Below are 18916 nucleotides of genomic sequence, written 5' to 3'. Positions count from 1 at the left end.
TTTTTCCTTGTAATTTTTTATGTAATACTTAAAAATATTTTGGGGAGATCAAATGTATTTTCTATCAAAATTTAAGTTCTCTATGAATTTACTTATAAGATGAGGCACTTTTCTGTTCTCTGGCTAAGTTATTTCTGTTAGCTTCTGAACTTTCATTAATTGCTATTTTGTACAAAGGCATCTAATTTAAAAGGCCCTTGCCATAACACTTGTTTTGTTGTTGTTTAAATAGTACCTTTTCAAAATGTAACTTTGTAAATCCTCTAGTAATACCCCAGTTTTTCCTTACATGTATCCAATATATATTTCAAAATTTATTTATATTCAAGTTTTAACTAACCCTCTAATAATTCTCTATTTGGTTAAAGGCATTTTCATTTGGTATGTAATGTGGCCAATAATAACAATAGTGCTTGTTGAAGTACTCTTAATGGGCATAGGGAAGTTCACTTAAAAAAAATAAGTTTAACAAAACATATAAGAAAAGTTGATTGCCTGTTTTTTGTTTTTAAACCTGATTTTCTCTAACTGGTTTCCCTGTATATATGTATCACTGTTTTACTTTTATTTAGAGAGGCCTATTTTTAACTGCCAGAATTATTACCATGTCCTGTGTATCAAAATTCAAGAACAAACCAGGAATGCTGTCCATCTCCTGAGAAATTTTAAAAACAATGTACATGATGGAATAACACTGCAAAGTGAATTAAGGAGAAAATGTAGGTTGTTTGACTGGGTGGCATGCAGTTCAGCCTTGTATGGGACCTATTCAGAAAAGAAATTAAGGGGTACCATTAAATAGAGCTGTGAAACTTTCAGTTCAGCAGCTGCATTCAGTTTGTTTTTCAATTTCTCCTTCCCATTCTTGTTTATTAGCTATGAGTGAGTCCTGAATTAAAATAAATATTTTAATGGCAACATTTATGATTTGGTTAGAAGAACCAGAGAGGCATCATGCTTAGATCTAGGCAGATTCAATATGGGTGGTGTAAGTTTGTTGCTTTCAATTATTTAGATACACGATGAGTATATTTTATACTGTATTTTCAACCTTTTCTAGGGAACTTCTTTTAAAATTAATAAACTATTTTTTAGAGCAGTTTTAGGTCCACAGCAAAAGTGAATGGAAAGTGCAGAGAGCTCTCGTATTCCACCTTTCTCCCATCCCCCCCACCCCTCAGGCCCACACCAACAACCTCCCACGCTAACAGCATTCCACACCACATTGATCATTTTCTTACAGTTGATGAACCCATGTTGACACATTATTATCATCCAAAGTCCACAGTTTACATTAGGGTTCACTCTTGGTGGTGTAATTTCTATGCGTTTTAACAAATTAATATGAACATGTACTCACCATTATAGTATCATACAAAGTAGTTTCACTGTCCTTAATGTTTTTCATGAAATTTGAGACTTCTCAGTCATTATTTCTGCCTCTTTTCCCCTCTTCTTTCCTTCTTGGACTCCTGTAGATTCACCTCCTCGATAGTATCCCACAGATCTCAGAGGCTCTTCATTTTTCCTCGTTCTTTTTTTGTTAAGCTGGATACTCTCAATTGATTTCTTCTGCTGTTTAAATCTGCTTTTCGAGCCAGCCCCTCTATTGAATTTTTCATTTCAGTTATTGTAAATACTTTTCTACTCCAGATTTCTGTTTGTTTCTTTTTATAATGTTATGTCTTTATTGATTTTCCCTACTTGGTGAGACATTCTCATACTTCCCTTTAATCCTCTAGACATGGTTTCTCTGTATCCTTGCTAGGATTTGGTAGTCTCATCATTTTCTATTTTGTATATATATACACTAGATATAGGCCCTCTGTAAGATATGTGATGTGGAAATCTTTTTTCCCAGTAAGAAGTTTTTCCTTTTGTATTTTTTTTTTTTTTTTTTTGCTGTACGCGGGCCTCTCACTGTTGTGGCCTCTCCCGTTGCGGAGCACAGGCTCCGGATGCACAGGCTCCGGACGCACAGGGTCAGCGGCCATGGCTCACGGGCCCAGCCGCTCTGCGGCATGTGGGATCCTCCCAGACCGGGGCACGAACCCACGTCCCCTGCATCGGCAGGCGGACTCTCAACCACTGCGCCACCAGGGAAGCCCTCCTTTTGTATTTTTAATAGGGTCCTTTGCAGAGCAAAATTCTTTACTTTTTGTGAAATCCATTTTTTCCTATTTATTTATCTATTTATTTATTTATTTATGACTGTGTTGGGTCGTCATTGCTGAGCACGGGCTTTCTCTAGTTGTGGCGAGTGGGGGCTACTCTTCAATGTGATGTGTGGGCCTCTCATTGCGGTGGCTTCTCTTGTAGCGGAGCATGGGCTCTAGGGCACGTGGGCTTCAGTAGTTGTGGCACACAGGCTCAGTAGTTGTGTCTCGTGGGCTCTAGAGCGTAGGCTCAGTAGTTGTGGTGCACGGGCTTAGTTGCTCCGCGGCATGTGGGATCTTCCCGGACCAGGGCTTGAACCCGTGTCCTTTGCATTGGCAGGCGGATTCTTAACCATTGCACAATCAGGGAAGCCCAATTTTTAAAATAATTTTTATTCGTAAATTTGGGATTGTGCTATACATTTGTGAACTTTATTATTATTATTATTATTTTTTTTTTTTTTTTCCGGTACACGGGCCTCTCACTGCTGTGGCCTCTCCCATTGCAGAGCACAGGCTCCGGACGCGCAGGCTCAGCGGCCATGGCTCACGGGCCCAGCCGCTCCGCAGCATGTGGGATCTTCCCGGACCAGGGCACAAACCCGGGTCCCCTGCATCGGCAGGCGGACTCTCAACCACTGCGCCACCAGGGAAGCCCCCACATCTACATTTAAAATAAATTACCCTTCCTTGGCAGGGAAATTGCTTTTCCATCCATTAATAAGAGGAAAATGAACATTGGGTCTCTAGTAAAGTAGATTAAACATATACCCCTTTGGATGCTTGACTACATCTTTAACAGACTTGAAATTTTTCTGGTTACTTAAATGCTATATATCGAAAGGTGATGGTGGTCTTGGGTTAATCATTTTAAAAGTTGGATTTTTCTTTTTTGCACAGTTTTCCCCATTGATCATAGCAAGTTGTCAGAAAAATACCTTGTCTTGATTTTTTGTTAACGTGTATGCCTTGTAGATTTATAGAATTATGTGGCTTTACATTTTTCCTCTCATGTGACAGCTTTGGTTTATTACTGTTAGTCAGTCATACTATATCATTAACAATGCAAAAGCAGCTTGAAGAGTTTATTGCCAACCCCTCCCCCCCACCAACAAGGGGATGTTTCCATTAGAGGTCTGTAGTTACTCTCCTGTTTTTTCATCTTGTGAAGTGATGTCTTTTACTCATGTAATGGATTGCTCCTTGGAGAATTTGTTGTCTTCGCTCTGTTCATTGTGGTGCTAGGCTTGTATGAGAGTCAAACTTTTCAGGTTTGATGTGCCATAAAGTACAGTAGGCACCATGCCTAGGGCCCACAATAATTTTAGGGTCCCACCAAAACGTTTCATTCCTTTTAAATGTAAAAAAAAATGTGTGTGTGTATATATATATATATATATATATATATATATATATAAACTTTTAGGTTGATAGAATGCCTTAATACACGTTTAAAACCAACAACAGTAGTCATAAAATATTTTTTTCCTGGAGGAGTTGGGGAGGTCAACGAAGGCAAAATTGTCCAGAGCCCACGAAAGTGCTAATCCAGCTTTGGAATACTGCATGTCCATTAGTAAGGAGGGGCCCTGCTCCTTCACTGCCACCACTGCCACAGCAAAGATGCTCAATTAATACTGAATGAACTAATGAAAGATGTGAATGCATACAGTGGCATACTGTGTAAAAACATGAAGTAAATATATATGCCTGTAACACTATAGCTACAACAACAATATAGACCCAGTATTAAATTTTGAAGAAGGTAAAGAAGGATATCTATAACCAAGTACATACAGGCAAAGTAGCCAAGGTTGAATTAAACTTTTTAAAGGACAACTTTAAAACAGTAAAGTACTTGAATATTGTTGTCCCTTCTCCTTTCCACTCTTCTAGAATGCTCTGGCCCTCCCCTAGCTTCAGGCTTGTTTCAGTTTCCTCTTTCAGATTGGTCTATATTCTTGCCATATATTAAATATTTTTTTATTCAACATTTTGAACAGTACTCTTAAAACAGTTTAAGTATTTTTCAAGGATAAGCATATTTCAAAGGACATATATTAAATTCAGTATGGTGGGTGCCTATTGTGGGAAAGGATGGGAGTGGTTGCAGGAATGGAGGAAGAGAAGGAAAATGTGAAAGCAGCAGTCTATTCAAAATTAATAAATATAATCTTAACAAAGTCTTACCAATAGCATAGAAAAAATAAAATTATTATTTAATTAAAAATGAACTAAATTCACTCCCCCCAACCCCATACCTCCATTATTTCATGGGAGGTTTTTGATTGTTCTTGTTATTGGTCTCTCTTTTTTTCAAGTCATATCTTTTTTTTTTTTAAGTCATATCTTTTTGATGGGCTAAGAAGCCATTGTATTTGGCTATATAGATATAGACCTATTTTCTAATATTTGCTACGTTTGCAAATATACCCAAAATAAAAGTGTTAAGTGATGACCAAATTTTATCTTCCATCTAATCATTATGTGTTACATCGTTTCTGATCTCCCCTGTTAGAACCCTGAATGAAATCTGTTATATTTTCATATATACACAGTGGAATTCATGAATAATGGTGCTTTGACCACTCATTTGGCCACGCTGAACATCTGAGACTTGTAGACCTCTTTCTTGACTCCTCACTATGTATCTGTATTTCTTATACATCTCTCTATGACTGCTATGTTCTTTCTTTATTTTTTGGTGGTTTTTTTTTCCCCCATAGGGCTAGTGTTTTAACTCTCTAACTTCTCTCTTTAGCATCTTTATCTTTTCCCTCTCTTCTTTCACTGTAGATAAAATCATCAATGTTATCTTGTTTCCTCACCCTTGTTATTGTTTTGGTTCGTCTTCATTTTTATTGAACTGTAGTTATATGGTACAGATTGTACAAATCTTAAGTGTATAGCTTGGTGATTTTCTAACTATATATATATCTACACACACACACAGACACACATAAACTCCAACTAGAAAATTTTAAAGTTCTGTTTCATACATCTGTGAAGTACATCAAATGGCATTTCTTTGGAAATTCCTAAATTTCCAAATTTACCTTTCAATTTACATCTTACAGGCTTAATACATAAAATATATCTTCTAAGCAGACTGATCTGTCTACCAAAATCCTATTAACCTCAATTCTCAATGTATTTTATTATGAACTTGTAGCAATGATTGTCTGTGACATTAATTTAGTATTGCTGTGTGTGTGTGCGCGTGTGCGTTTATCTGTATCTGTGTATATAATTTTTCTTTGAGGATGATAGCATTGTGTTGGTACGTAAGAATGTTCCCAAGGTAACTGCTTTATCTAAAAATTTTACATTTTTGCCATCCTAGTGACCTTCTGTGTTGTGATGTTACAATTAGTTATATGGTGAGAAAACTCATTAATTCAATTATGGTAGAAAACCATGTTTACATAAAAATGTTTTATCACTGTTGTGCTTTGATATCCTGTGAGTGTTTTGTGTTAATATTGTTCACTAATAGTTAGCTTTATTAAAAGCGAATGTTTAAACCAAAAATAATCAACGGAAGCTTATTCTAAAATAATATGGAGACTCAGAGGATCTAAAATAGTCAAATCAATCTTGAAAAAGATGAGTAAATTTTAAAAACTGAAACTACCTAAATTTCTCACTTACTTGATAAATCTACAGTAATGTAGAAAAGATGGTTTGGGGTAAATATAGTCATAGATGGATGGAATAGAATCCAGGAATTGAACAAACACTTATGGTCACTTGATTTTAGACCAAAGTGTCACGTAATTTGTTAGGGATAGCATAGTTTTCTCAACAAATGGTGCTAGAGCACCTGGCATATCCATTTGGGAAAAAATAAACTTTTCTTTAACACCATACACAAAAATTTAACTCAAAATCAATCATAGACTTAATTTAAAACCTGAAACTATAAACCTTCAAAAAGAAAACAGAAGGATTATATTATTGTGCCAGGAGGGATAGGGGAAGGTTTCTTAGATAGGACACCAAAAAAACAAACCGTCAGATTGGTCTTCATTAAACCTTTTGGGATACATACGGTTAAGCAAATGAAGTGGGGTGCCATAAACTGGGAGAAAATATTTGAGATAAATATACACATATATAAGTTTATGTGTATTTTATAATGTAATATAAATATACTTTAAATGTATATAAAATAAAGACCAAACAGTTTAAAATGGGCAAAAGATTTGAACAATCATGTCACACAAGAAAATATGTAAATAGCCACTTAGCACCCCAACATCACTGATCACCAAGGAACATGGCATATGTAAACCACAAGAAACCACCAAGTGCTCACTGAAGTGATTAAATTTAAAAAGAGTGGCAATACCAAATGTTGCAAAATTATGGAGTTCACGGGAAGGTAAGATGATACAGCCGCTTTGGAAAAACGTTTCCCCAGTTTCTTATACAGTTAAGTGTACATATGACCCAGCAATTCCCCTCCTAAATATTCACCTAATAGAAATGAAAACATATGTCCACAGAGAGACTTGTACTTGAATCTCCACAACAGCCAAAACCAAGAATCAACTGCTTAATGGATATATAATTGTCATATATCCATATAATGGAACACTACTCAATAATATAAATAAGTGCACGGACTACTCTTACCTGTAGTGAATAGGTGTAGCAAAATATTACATGATTCCATTACATGAAATGCTCAAGTAGGCAATATTAATTCATAATGACAGAAAGCCAATCAGTGGTAGCCTGGGGCCAGGCAATGGGGAGGGGAGGGACTGCAAGTGGACACAAGGGAATTTTTTCACATGTTCTCTATCTTGATTATGGTAGTAGCTGCAGAGGTATACATACTTGTCATAGTCATCAAACTGTACACTTTAAATGAGTGTGTTTTATATAAATTACACATTAATAAAGGTTAATACAGTTTAAAAAGTATTCTGGCTTGTGACAAGAAATATATCCAGCCACTTGGAACAATAAGGATATACATAGACATTTACCACTTTTCCTCTATGTCTGTTGGATGAATAAACTGTTGAAAGTAATGAATACTAGAATATTTACCTATTGGATATGGCCAAAGATGTCTTTAGAAGCTTAACAATTTCATGATGCAAAATGAAAGGAAGAAAATAATTGTTTAAATGAAGATGTTAGGACATTTAAAGATTACAAACTTTAATAATTTTTAAGTTTCCATCTGTATAAATATTGAAGGGGAAGTATTAAATTCACAAGAGTTAATACTAAAACATACAATTATTTTATGAGTGATAATAATCTGAATTCCTGTAAAGATTTCTATATGACCCAGCATATGTCTCTTCTTGGAGAGAGTGTGAATAGCTGGTAATTTGTCTTCCAGTTCATATGTGTGTATTTGATAAAGAACCGTACAATTAGGTAGGTGTTATAAATAGTATATAGCAAAAAAGGCTTCCCTACTCATGTTTCCAAGATTTTATAGCATATGCCCAGTCAAGGTTTGCTACTCTTTAATTTTGCCTTTTGGGTTAACCAGCTGACGCCCAGTTGAAAAGACTTATGTTCTTATGAGGCCGCAAAAGCCTTAATGTTCAGTCTCCAGCTACCTCAGATTTTGGAGAACACCATGTACCATCAGCAGCTTTAGTCCCCACCCTCTAATGCTAACGCTCATCTATCAAACTTAAGGCTGAGAGTGAAGGAGAGGAAGCTTCCAGATAAACATACAGCAGCGCCTAAACAGCTAATCACTCTAGGCTTCCGCTTCCAGGCCCTATAATTAGAAGTCCTTCTTTTCCTTGTATTCCCAGATGACGCAAATGCTTTTTGTGGCTTGGCACCTCATCTGGGGCGTGGGTTTAGTTTATGGCCAGGCTAGAGTCTGGTTTAGTCTTCTGATGCTGCATAAATAGTTCTCAAGCCACAGTCTACTCTGTACAAGTCTTTCCTTTTATGTATATCTGCTTTTTAACTTGTTTTCTAGAAAAAAGGAGCTTGTCATTTCTCCCAGCAGATGTGCAAAAGAGGAAATTATAAATTAAAAGAAAGCATGTTATTGGTATAGTACTATACTTCTCTCTACTTTTTAAAAATTAAAAAAAAATTGTTTTAAAGTTTTGTCAAAAAAGTGAGCTCATTGTTGGATTATAGAAGCCACATTTGCATGGAGAAGTGGAAAAAGAAAACTTTTGAGACAGGATACACAGACAATAATAAGGATAAATTTTCAAAGGACTAATTCTCTAAAAATTTCAGTTTGTTTTGCATATTAGAAACCAAACAGATATTGATGTCAATTTGAAAAACTAGGAGTACGTTGAAAAGTTTCCATCTGTGATTATTTTTCATATGCAAAACAATAATAGTTTTGATTTGCTTAATAGGGACTACTATTTGAATGCTAATTATGAGTAAAATATTGATATGCTAATAAAAGAAACCAAGTGAAGTTTATGTTCAGTAGATGAGTAATATATAAATATAAGTTCATCACATTTGCTGTTAGAATGTTTCCACTGAATTGTTTGTCATATGCAGAAAATAATTTTGTGGGAATGTGGAATTGGAACATAGAAGTAGAATTGTGATAATACAAATTTACCATAACTAAGCAAAAAGTAGGAGTCAAATACTGTCCACAAGAAAGAACATGTCCCATCTTAGAAATTTATTGTTTGAATAACAACAACAATATGGAAAGAATATTAAGTATGTCAGTGACCTCATGATGATAGCTAGGCATAGAGTGGGTGGCAGTGTTATATAAAATGTTAAGAGATTTGAAGTAGATCTCAATAAATGACACTTTCATCATCTCAAATGTATTCTCTTGGAAATAGCCAAGACACTGTCATCTAATATTGCTATGTTTTAATCTAATGTAATGACTAGAGCTATACCTTATATTAGCCAATAAATAGCAAACTCAAATATACTTCATCTTCCCGTATAAATGCCTATTTTATCTTTCCACAGGTGCTTAATATTCTTTCATAATCTTTTCTTTCAGCAAAGAAAAGTTTTAGGAATTAAAAAATATGATTCTGCTTCTGTTTCCCACAGAAAACAAATAAAAATTCTGGACAAAATATTAACAAACACACACAAATTTAAATATGTGTATTATAATCTCTGGAACAACTAGTAAAAACCAATAGACAAATTAAAATTGGATATGAAAAACAGTGAAATTATCCAAAAATGGGAAGGAAGCAAGAGCAGATAAATAAACAAAAATCAAAAACAAGGGTACAACTTAAAATATATAACCAACAAGGACCTATATATTGCACAGGGAACTCTGCTAGATATTCAGTAATAACTTAAATGGGAAAATAACTTGAAAAAGAATAGATACATGTATAGGTATAACTGAATGACTTTGCTGTACACCTGAAACTAACACAACATTGTGAATCAACAGTACTCCAGTATAAAACAAAAATTTTAAAAAAAGGAAAAAAACCCAAGGGTATAATCAGAAAAAAGGGTACAATAAAAAAATAACAAAATGATAGATGTAAATTCAACCCTACCCATAAGTCACACTAAATGTGAATGATGTACAAACAGCAATTAAAAGTCTGAGATTGGAATAAAAAACCCCAGAACTAGATCCCGATGATTGTCCAAAACACAGTCATTTTATAATATATTGATTGTGAAAGCAAAATAATAAAAAAGTGTATACCATGCATATACCAATCAAAGCAAAACAGAAGTGGTGATATCAATATCAGAAAAAGTTTACTTCGGAACAAGGGAAATATTAGGGTTAAAATGGGACATTATGATAAAAGAGGTAATTCACCAAGAACTCATAATAATCCTAAGTGTGTATGGACTTAAAAAAAAGTAGGTCTGGGGCTTCCCTGGTGGCACAGTGGTTAAGAATCTGCCTGCCAATGCAGGGGACACAGGTTTGAGCCCTGGTCCGGGAAGATCCCACGTGCCGCGGAGCAACTAAGCCTGTGCGCCACAACTACTGAGCCTGTGCTCTAGAGCCCACGAGCCACAACTACTGAGCCCACGTGCCACAACTACTGAAGCCTGCATGCCTAGAGCCTAGTGCTCCACAACAAGAGAAGCCACCACGATGAGAAACCCACGCACCACAACCAAGAGTAGCCCCCGCTCACTGCAACTAGAGAAAGCCTGCGCTCAGCAACAAAGACCCAACACAGCCATAAATAAATAAATAAGTAAATTTATATTAAAAAAAAAAAGGTCTGGTATTTAGGGAGCTTATATAACTGGGAAAAAAGCATATTTATGATTATGCTTGGAGATGTTGACTTCTATGCAGTAATAGAACGCGAAAGCAGGCAATCAATAAGTAAGGATGTTGAAGATCCAAATAACACTATCAATTAAATTAAATTGACACTGATAAGACACACCAGGTGTTCAAGTGTACATTGAACAGTTACCAAGATATATCATTCTGAGACATAAAACTAATTTCTTGTCATAATGGAATTAAACTAGAAATCAATATATGAATGATACCTGGAAGATACCCAAACATTTGGAAACTAAAAAACATATCTTCCTGACACAGTAATCTAAGCTTCAACCTTAAGAAACTTGAAAAAAGAAAGAGGAGATATAACTAAAGCAAGTAAAATGAAGGATATAGTAGTAGAAGATCTTTATAGCAAAAGGAGGAAGATAAGAGAAATCAGTGAAATGGAAAAGAGAAAACCAATGACACCAAAATGGTTTCCTTGAAAAGATCTAGCTAGACTGTCAAGAAAAGAAGAGAAAGGACACAAATTTTCGGTTATCGTGAATGAAAAAGTGTGCTAAAGACCCTACAGACGGTATCCTTGAGTTATAGAGAGTAATTCCTCCAAGAAGAAAAATTACATTTTAAATTAACAAAATTTAAATTAAAGAGAAATTAAATTATTATAAATATCTAAAAATCTTCACACACACACACAAAGGCCCAAATAGTTTTACTGGCAAATTCTACTGGAAATTTATTTAAGTATTTCTTCTAGAAAATAAAAGGAACATTCTGCAACAAGACCAGCTTTACCCTGATACCAGAAATAGACGAACACATTATTAGAAAAGAAAACTACAAATCAATATCCCTCAGGAACACAGTCACGAAAATCTTCAACAAAATTTTAGCTAATTCAATGCAGCAGCATATAATAAAGGATTTTGACCAAGTGGAGTTTATCCCAGGAATGCAAGATTGTTCCACATTTGATAACTTTTCATTATTAAAAGTTACCATATTAATTGACCAAAGAAGAAAAACCAGGTAATCATCTCATAGGTGCAGAAAAGCACTAGAAAAATGTGACATCTGTTCATTATTTAAAACTCTCGACAAATTACAAGTAGAAAGGAATGTCCTTAACTTGATACAGGGCATTTACAAAAAATCTACAGCTGGCATCATACTTAAAGATTGAATACTTTCTCCTAAAATATGAAACAAGGCATGAATATTGCTTCTCACCATTCCTGTTTACCTCAGCAAATGTAGTAAGTCAAGAAAAAGAAAAAAAAGGAGTACGGTTTGGAAAGGAAAAAAATCAAACTATGTCTATTCACATACTATATGTTTGGAAAGAAAATTCCATGTAATCTACATAAAAACTTCTAGAATTGGCAGACTATATAGGTATGCACACATGTATATATAAATGTCAATTATATCTCTATATACTAACAAGGAAAAATTGATAATTGAAATAGAGTACCATTTATAGTAGCTCTAAGAAAATATATTTGTAATCAATGTGCTGAACAAGAAAAAAAAAGTCAGAGAACACACATATCAAGAAAATGAGGTGCTGGGGCTTCCCTGGTGGTGCAGTGGTTAAGAATTCGCCTGCCAATGCAGGGGACATGGGTTCGAGTCCTGGTCTGGGAAGATCCCACATGCCATGGAGCAATGAAGCCCGTGCACCACAACTACTGAGCCTGCGTTCTAGAGCCTGCGAGCCACAACTACTGAACCCACATGCCACAACTACTGAAGCTTACATGCCTAGAACCCGTGCTCTGTAACAAGAGAAGCCACTGCAATGAGAAGCCTGCATACCTCAACGAAGAGTGGCTCCTGCTTGCCACAACTAGAGAAAGCCCATGCACAGCAACAAAGACCCAACACAGCCAAAAATAAATAAAATAAATTTTTTAAAAATTAGAGAAATATGAGGTGTTCATATATCAGAAAAATCAATATTGTTAAGATGTCCATTATCGCCATTGTAGATATCAAAAAGCTGAATCGGTGTTTGGAAAGGCAAAGGAATTGGAATAGCTAAAACAATCTGGAAAAAGGTCAGAAAACGAGGACTTGCTTTACTTGATTTCAAAGTTTCCCTCAAAGTTACCGTAAATTAAGAAAGTGTGGTATTAATGAAAGTATAAACATAGAAATCAATGCAACAGAGTAGAACTTCCGGAAAAAGAACTACACAAATATAGCCAGTTGATCTTTGGCATGTTGACAGTGGATTTAGAGTAGATTAAACATTTAATGGATAAAGAATAGTCTCTTCAAGTAATCCTGCTGAAACAATTGGACATTATTTGCAAAAAATTTAATTTGTCTTATACCTCACACTTTATACAAAAATTAACGCAAAATGGATGATAGACCTAAAGGTTAAATACAAAACTGAGAAATTGGACAGGAAAACAAAATTTTTGTGACCTTGTGTTGGGCACAGAATTCTTAGCTATGACATCTCATTAAAATTTGCTTTGTGAAAGACACTGTTGGGAATTTAGGTAAATATTATGCTAGAGTAGAAACAAGTTTTAAACTGGTGAATTGAGTAGGATATTACTAGTTGTAGTAGTAGATAAATTGGAACTTATAATTCAGGTTTTGAGAAATGGAAAAAGTGGAAGTGGGTTTAATTCCATGGAGGAAAGTCTTTTGCATTCTTTGTTATCAGATTTGCTATCTGAAAATGCTTGTGAACTCTGTAAATTCAGGCATTTAAACTTTTCTCTACCAGTTATATGAGAACATCACAAAACCTGGATATGTAGTATGTCACTATGCTTGTATACTGATGTGGTGCTAGGTTTTGTATTCCCGTAGGAAAAAGACCCTGCATTTTAATTTTTTTATTTTGGGAAGTTTCTTATATATTTGGTCATTTTTTTCCCTTTGGTAATATTTTAAATCATGATTAATGCTTTGTGAAAATATTTCATCCACATACATAATGGTTTATATTTTTACCCTTTTTTGGTGTGTCCTTTAGGAATGCTTCTAGTCACGACAGATACCCTTGGCCATGACTTCCATGTCTTCCAAATTTTGACTCATCCTTGGTCCTCATCACAAAGTGCTGTCCATCATCTGTATACTCTTCACAGGGGAGAAACTGAAGCCAAAGTAAGTTTTATATTTTTCAGAAGATGTTTTCTTTGTGTAATATGACATCTAATCCAGCTGGTTATTTGTATCATATAGGAGCTTAACGTTAATGTTAGTGAGTTCATATTGTTCTTTGGACTGGGTCAGATAATTAAGAGTTTTTATCCTATTTTGATCCAGTAAATATATAAGCAGTAGGTAAACAATTCAATGAATGTTGATAAGACAGAAGTTCCATTTATCCTTCTCCCCCTACCATAATACCATTTCTAGCCTCAGAGGAAACACTGTCATCCGTATGATAGCCATCTCTCCAGACCTTCTCCTAGGCATTTTGATTCTATACATGCATACATACACACACACATACATGTAAATACATACATATTCACATATACCAGAAAATAATCGAGTTTTATAATGTATATAACTTATATGCATAATATTCAGTGGTATGCTGGAGCCAGCTCACAGTTGCTAGTGAGGATCAGTTATGCACATCTAGCCCCAGTTCTGGATGTAGTGACATTATATTGGTAGATTGAAATCATCCACGTTAGGAGTGGTTACACAATGGAAATCAGCAACACTAAAAATCAGGGCTGTTTTTTCTTTAGGGAGCCAGTTTTTAACATTTACTAGCACATCACTGCTCACATATGCATGCGCGTGCATGCGCACGCACACGCATACACACACATCCATATATATAATTTAATGAGCATTTGAATTAAGCACCATGCCGAGTGTATTACATGTATTTAATACTCTTAGTATCACTTGGTAGATACTGAGATGTTTTTTAATAGCCTTAAATCCCAAATACTCTTTCACAGAGCCTGTGGGTATGCATATACCAGTACACTTCTGTATATAGTTTATTCTGAAAGATAGCTCATTGACCCAGCAACATTTATTGACTAGTCCATTCTTTCCCAGTAGTCTAAAATGTTGTTTTTCATGGCTTTGCATTAAATTTTCTATAATAGAATGAAACATCTTTAATATATATAAACCCATGATTTATAATGATACTTAAAAACAAGGTATTGGACATTACTGTATGTTGCTTGTTTGCAAACTCATTATTCTAAAAATTGATAATTAAAGAGAAAGTACCCTGCCTTTCTTGTATCAATTTAATAAGATGACCAAGTAGTTGATGAGGGAAGGTTTTTCCTTATTGAAGCATTTCAGAATAAAAGATGTTGGAAATTAGACTTATTTTGTTGGTCATTTTATAATATATACATTATGGTATGCACCTGAAACTAATGTCACTGTCAGTTGTACCTCAGTTTTTAAAAAACGTAGAAATATAAGAATCACTGTGTTGCTATTTCTAATGAAACAATGTACCTAGGCAACAAACATCTCTGTGGTTTTGGCTAATGAGTCTTAATGTTAGCAATGTGGATCAGTCCTACCTATATCATGTGCTATCCCAATAATTAGGATGTATACGACATCATCTATGAAATTAAACCTGAATTTAATTCAGCCACTAGATACAATGAGCACTTCTTAAAAAAAATTTATTTATTTATTTATACAGCAGGTTCTTATTAGTTATCTATTTGATACATATTAGTGTATATATGTCAATCCCAATCTCCCAATTCATCCCACCACCACCCCATCCCACTTTCTCCCCTTGGTGTCCATACGTTCATTCTCTACATCTGTGTCTCTATTTCTGCCTTGCAAACCGGCTAATTAATTTTGTTAATTAGCACATTAAACAAAATACATAGATAGAGGGACAAGTTAAATACCATGAGAGTGCAACTAGTGAAATCTAAAATGTGGGAAGTTCATTACAAAAACCAGGCTGTGTGGCAGGGCTTAGAAGTAATTTTAGAGAATAATATCTAAGTAGAAGGTGTGGACCTTGTTTGAATCCTGTTTCATACAAATCAAGTATGAAAATACATTTTTCATACAAATGGTGAGATTTGAACATTTGGCTTAGTAGATACCATTAAGGAATTTAATATCCTTATTTTTTTGTGATTCATACAAGAGTGTGGAATTTGCTTTAAAATAATCTAGACATAAGGGAGTGTTGGTTAGATAAAAGAACAAATACATGACAAGTAGGGATGTGGTTATATTGATTACAAGAGTCTTAAAAGACATATCAATTTACCAACTAAATTCAATATGTGAACTTTGTTTAGAGGCTGATTTAAACAAGGTATAAAAAAGACATTTTTGAGACAGAGAAAATTGACCTTGAACTGGGAGTTACATGATTTTAACCAGTTTATTTTGCTGGGTCTGTAATTGTGTTACTTTTTTTTTTAAAGCCCTAATCTGTTAGGCATATAACCTGAAGTCATGCTGAAGTAGTTATTGTTGAAACGATATGATATGATATCTCTAGTTTGCCTTTGAATATTCTGGTAAAACAAAACAAACTAAGAGATAGATTGAACACAATATGCAAAGCTGGGTGATGCTGATATTGGTGGTTCATTAAAGCAATCTCTGCACTTAGTGTATATCAGGAAATTCTTCTAGGGAATTCCCTGGCGGTCCAGTAGTTAGGACTCAGCACTTTCACCACGGGGGGATTGGGTTCGATCCCTGGTTGGGGAACTAAGATTCCATAAGTTGTGCAGCATGGCCAAAAAACAAAAAAATTCCTCAAATAGAAAGTAAAAATAAATCAGTACCTTTTACCAACTTTATGCTGTTTTACTTACTTTAGCAGCTTTATTGTTCATTTTCAGAAACTTTCCCAGCTATTCTTTGGCATTTTCTCATTGAAATGCATTTTAGAGTAACCCTATTGAGTTATATAAAGAATATTTTGAAGTTTTTTATTTGGATTGCATTGAAATTACATTTTAATACAGTTAGAATTCACATCATTAAATGTAGAATTTTTGCATCCAATGTTATTTAATGCTGAGGTATCATAAACTATAGATTGTTTTGTATTAGATTTGTAATTTGTATCTTCCTGCTTTGCTAGACTCTACTGTAAGACCCAATACTTCTTCTGTACCATTTTCTTGGATTTTATAAGTAGAACATACTTTCTGACAATTATGATAACTTTTGACTGTTTTCAATTTTATTTTTCTTGTTACATTAGGTCAGAACTCTAAAACAATGTATACCTATACAAGTGATAGTTGTAGTCTTTTCTTTGTTAATAATACCTCCTTTTTTTTACTTTCTTATTTTGCTGTACTGCTAGCTTCTGTTTTTACCCCAATACCATGATGTTTTTATTACTTTAGCTTTATAATATAGTTTGAAATCAAGAAACTTGATGCTTCCAACTTTGTTCTTCTTTGTCATGATCACTTTTGTTATTTGGGGTCTTTGGTAGTTCCTACAAATTTTAGGATTTTTTGTTCTAGTTCTGTGAAAAATGCCATTTGAATTTTGATAGAGATTGCATTGGATCTGTAGATTGCTTTGGGTAGTATGGACATTTTAACAGTACTCTTCTAATTCATGAGCATGGATTATTTTTTCATTTATTTGTGTCTTCAGTTTGTTTCATCAATGTCTTATAGTTTGCAGTGTGCAGGTCTTTTACCTCATTGGTTAAATTTTCCTACGTATTTTATTCTTTTTGATGCAATTGTAAATGGGATTACTTTCTTAATTTCTCTTTCTGATAGTTTGTTATTAGTGTGAAGAACCAGAACTGATTTTGTATCCTGTAGTTTTACTGAATTTGTTTATTAGTTTTATCAGTTTTTTGGTGTAGTGTTTAGGGTTTTTGTATATATAAGATCATGTCATCTTCAAATAGAGACAGTTTTATTTCTTCCATTCCAGTTTGAATGCCTTTTATTTGTTTATTTTTTTCTTGCCTAAGTGCTCTGGCTAGTACTTCCAGTACTGTGTTTAATAAAAGAATCACAAATGGGCACCCTTGTCTTGCTCCACATCTTAAAACAAAAACTTTCAGCTTTTCACCATTGAGTATGATGTTAGGTGTGGGCTTGTCATATATGGCCTTTATTATGTTGAGGTACATTCTCTCTATACCCACGTTATTGAGTTTTTATTATGAATGGATGTTGAATTGTGTCAAATGTTTTTTCTGCATCTATTGGGATGATCATATTTCATTTTGTTAATGTGGTGTGTGTCTCAGCACCTAGATGCAGACTGATAGGAAGCTGGCAGTGGTCTTTAAAGTACGCAAATGTACTTCTTTCAGGGGAAGATTGGGAGAAGGACATTTTAGTCTGCTGCCTCTATGCTGTGCCCTGGGCGGATAGCGGGTTAAGGGAAGTCAGTTAAAACTATGTAAATATCCCATTCCTCATCAAGCTTTGTATTACTTCTTTTATTTACATATATCATTTGATTGAATAGATTCTTTATTAAATGAGTTATAGTCATTCAATAATTATTTTAATACTCAAAATATCCCAGATTTGACCAGTTGGAGCCTATTAGCTTGACATCTATGTACTTTTGACCTATCTCCATTATTCTTTGACATTGTCCTTAACTTTCTGGTACAATGAACTTGCTTACTCTTATTTAGTAACCATTTGTTTTTGTTTCTTTTGCATGGAAGTTTTTAATTAGGTGAGCATTTTAGGTAAAGATTTACTATTTCTACATGCTGCTGGGCACATTTTATTTCTTTTTAAAAAATTTTTTTTCGTTGAAGTATGGTTGATGTACAATATTATATGTTACAACACAGTGATTCACAATTTTTGAAGATTATGTTCCATTTATAGTTACTAAAAATACTGGGTATATTCCCTGTGTTGTACAATACAGGGCACATTTTATTTCTTAACTCTGGTTTTTTAATCCCTGTCCTGCCCTCCCTACTTACTGATATGCTGTACCTCAGCTACAATCTACTAGAATTATTTTAAGTACCCACACCTTTAAAAAAAATTTACACCTATTTTTGATACCTCTTTTGCATTAGAATTATTTGTCACTTAATTTACCTTTACATCCAACCGGAAATAGAGATCTTGCTTAAGCTTCTTGGTGTCTCTCATCTGTAGAACAGTGCCCTGCACATGGACAAACGTTTGTAGGTAATCATGTTTGCTAGTGACAATGCTATTCCTGTTTAACAGGTAGGAAAACCAAATAGACATTATTAAAATTTTGTTGTTCTATTTCACACCCTGTAATTTAGGAGACTGGAAATTTTAAACATCAAACATCAAGATCTAAGGAAACTCAATTAATGACCATAAAATTAATTTTTATAAACTTCTACTGAAAGTAATTTTGAAATGATATATAAAATTTAACACCGATGTTGAAATCTGTATGGCAAGTGATCTATCTGTCTTTGAGTATTTTAAAATCATGTCCTTCTGGAATCTTCCAAGGATTCTGAGGGCACTTTCATCAGGCAAGAAAAAAAATCAAATATGTGGATCTAATTATGTTGAATTAACTTGTT

The 18916-nt window shown here is 34.3% G+C and overlaps 1 protein-coding gene across 6 annotated transcripts in view; it reads left to right on the top strand.

Annotated features, from left to right (window-relative positions):
• Window positions 1-18916, top strand: part of BCAS3 (BCAS3 microtubule associated cell migration factor) — a 570722-nt gene that overhangs the window by 176367 nt on the left and 375439 nt on the right. For all 6 annotated transcript variants that reach the window (XM_060135888.1, XM_060135885.1, XM_060135887.1 and 3 more), the window contains exon 14: window positions 13385-13518. In XM_060135888.1, the coding sequence (XP_059991871.1) occupies window positions 13385-13518 (134 nt within the window). The remainder of the gene's footprint in view (window positions 1-13384; window positions 13519-18916) is intronic.

This window comes from Lagenorhynchus albirostris, chromosome 20, assembly GCF_949774975.1.
Source record: "Lagenorhynchus albirostris chromosome 20, mLagAlb1.1, whole genome shotgun sequence".
Lineage (NCBI taxonomy): Eukaryota > Metazoa > Chordata > Mammalia > Artiodactyla > Delphinidae > Lagenorhynchus > Lagenorhynchus albirostris.
Note: the sequence above shows the minus strand (reverse complement) of the source record. Positions and strands in the feature narration are given on the sequence as shown.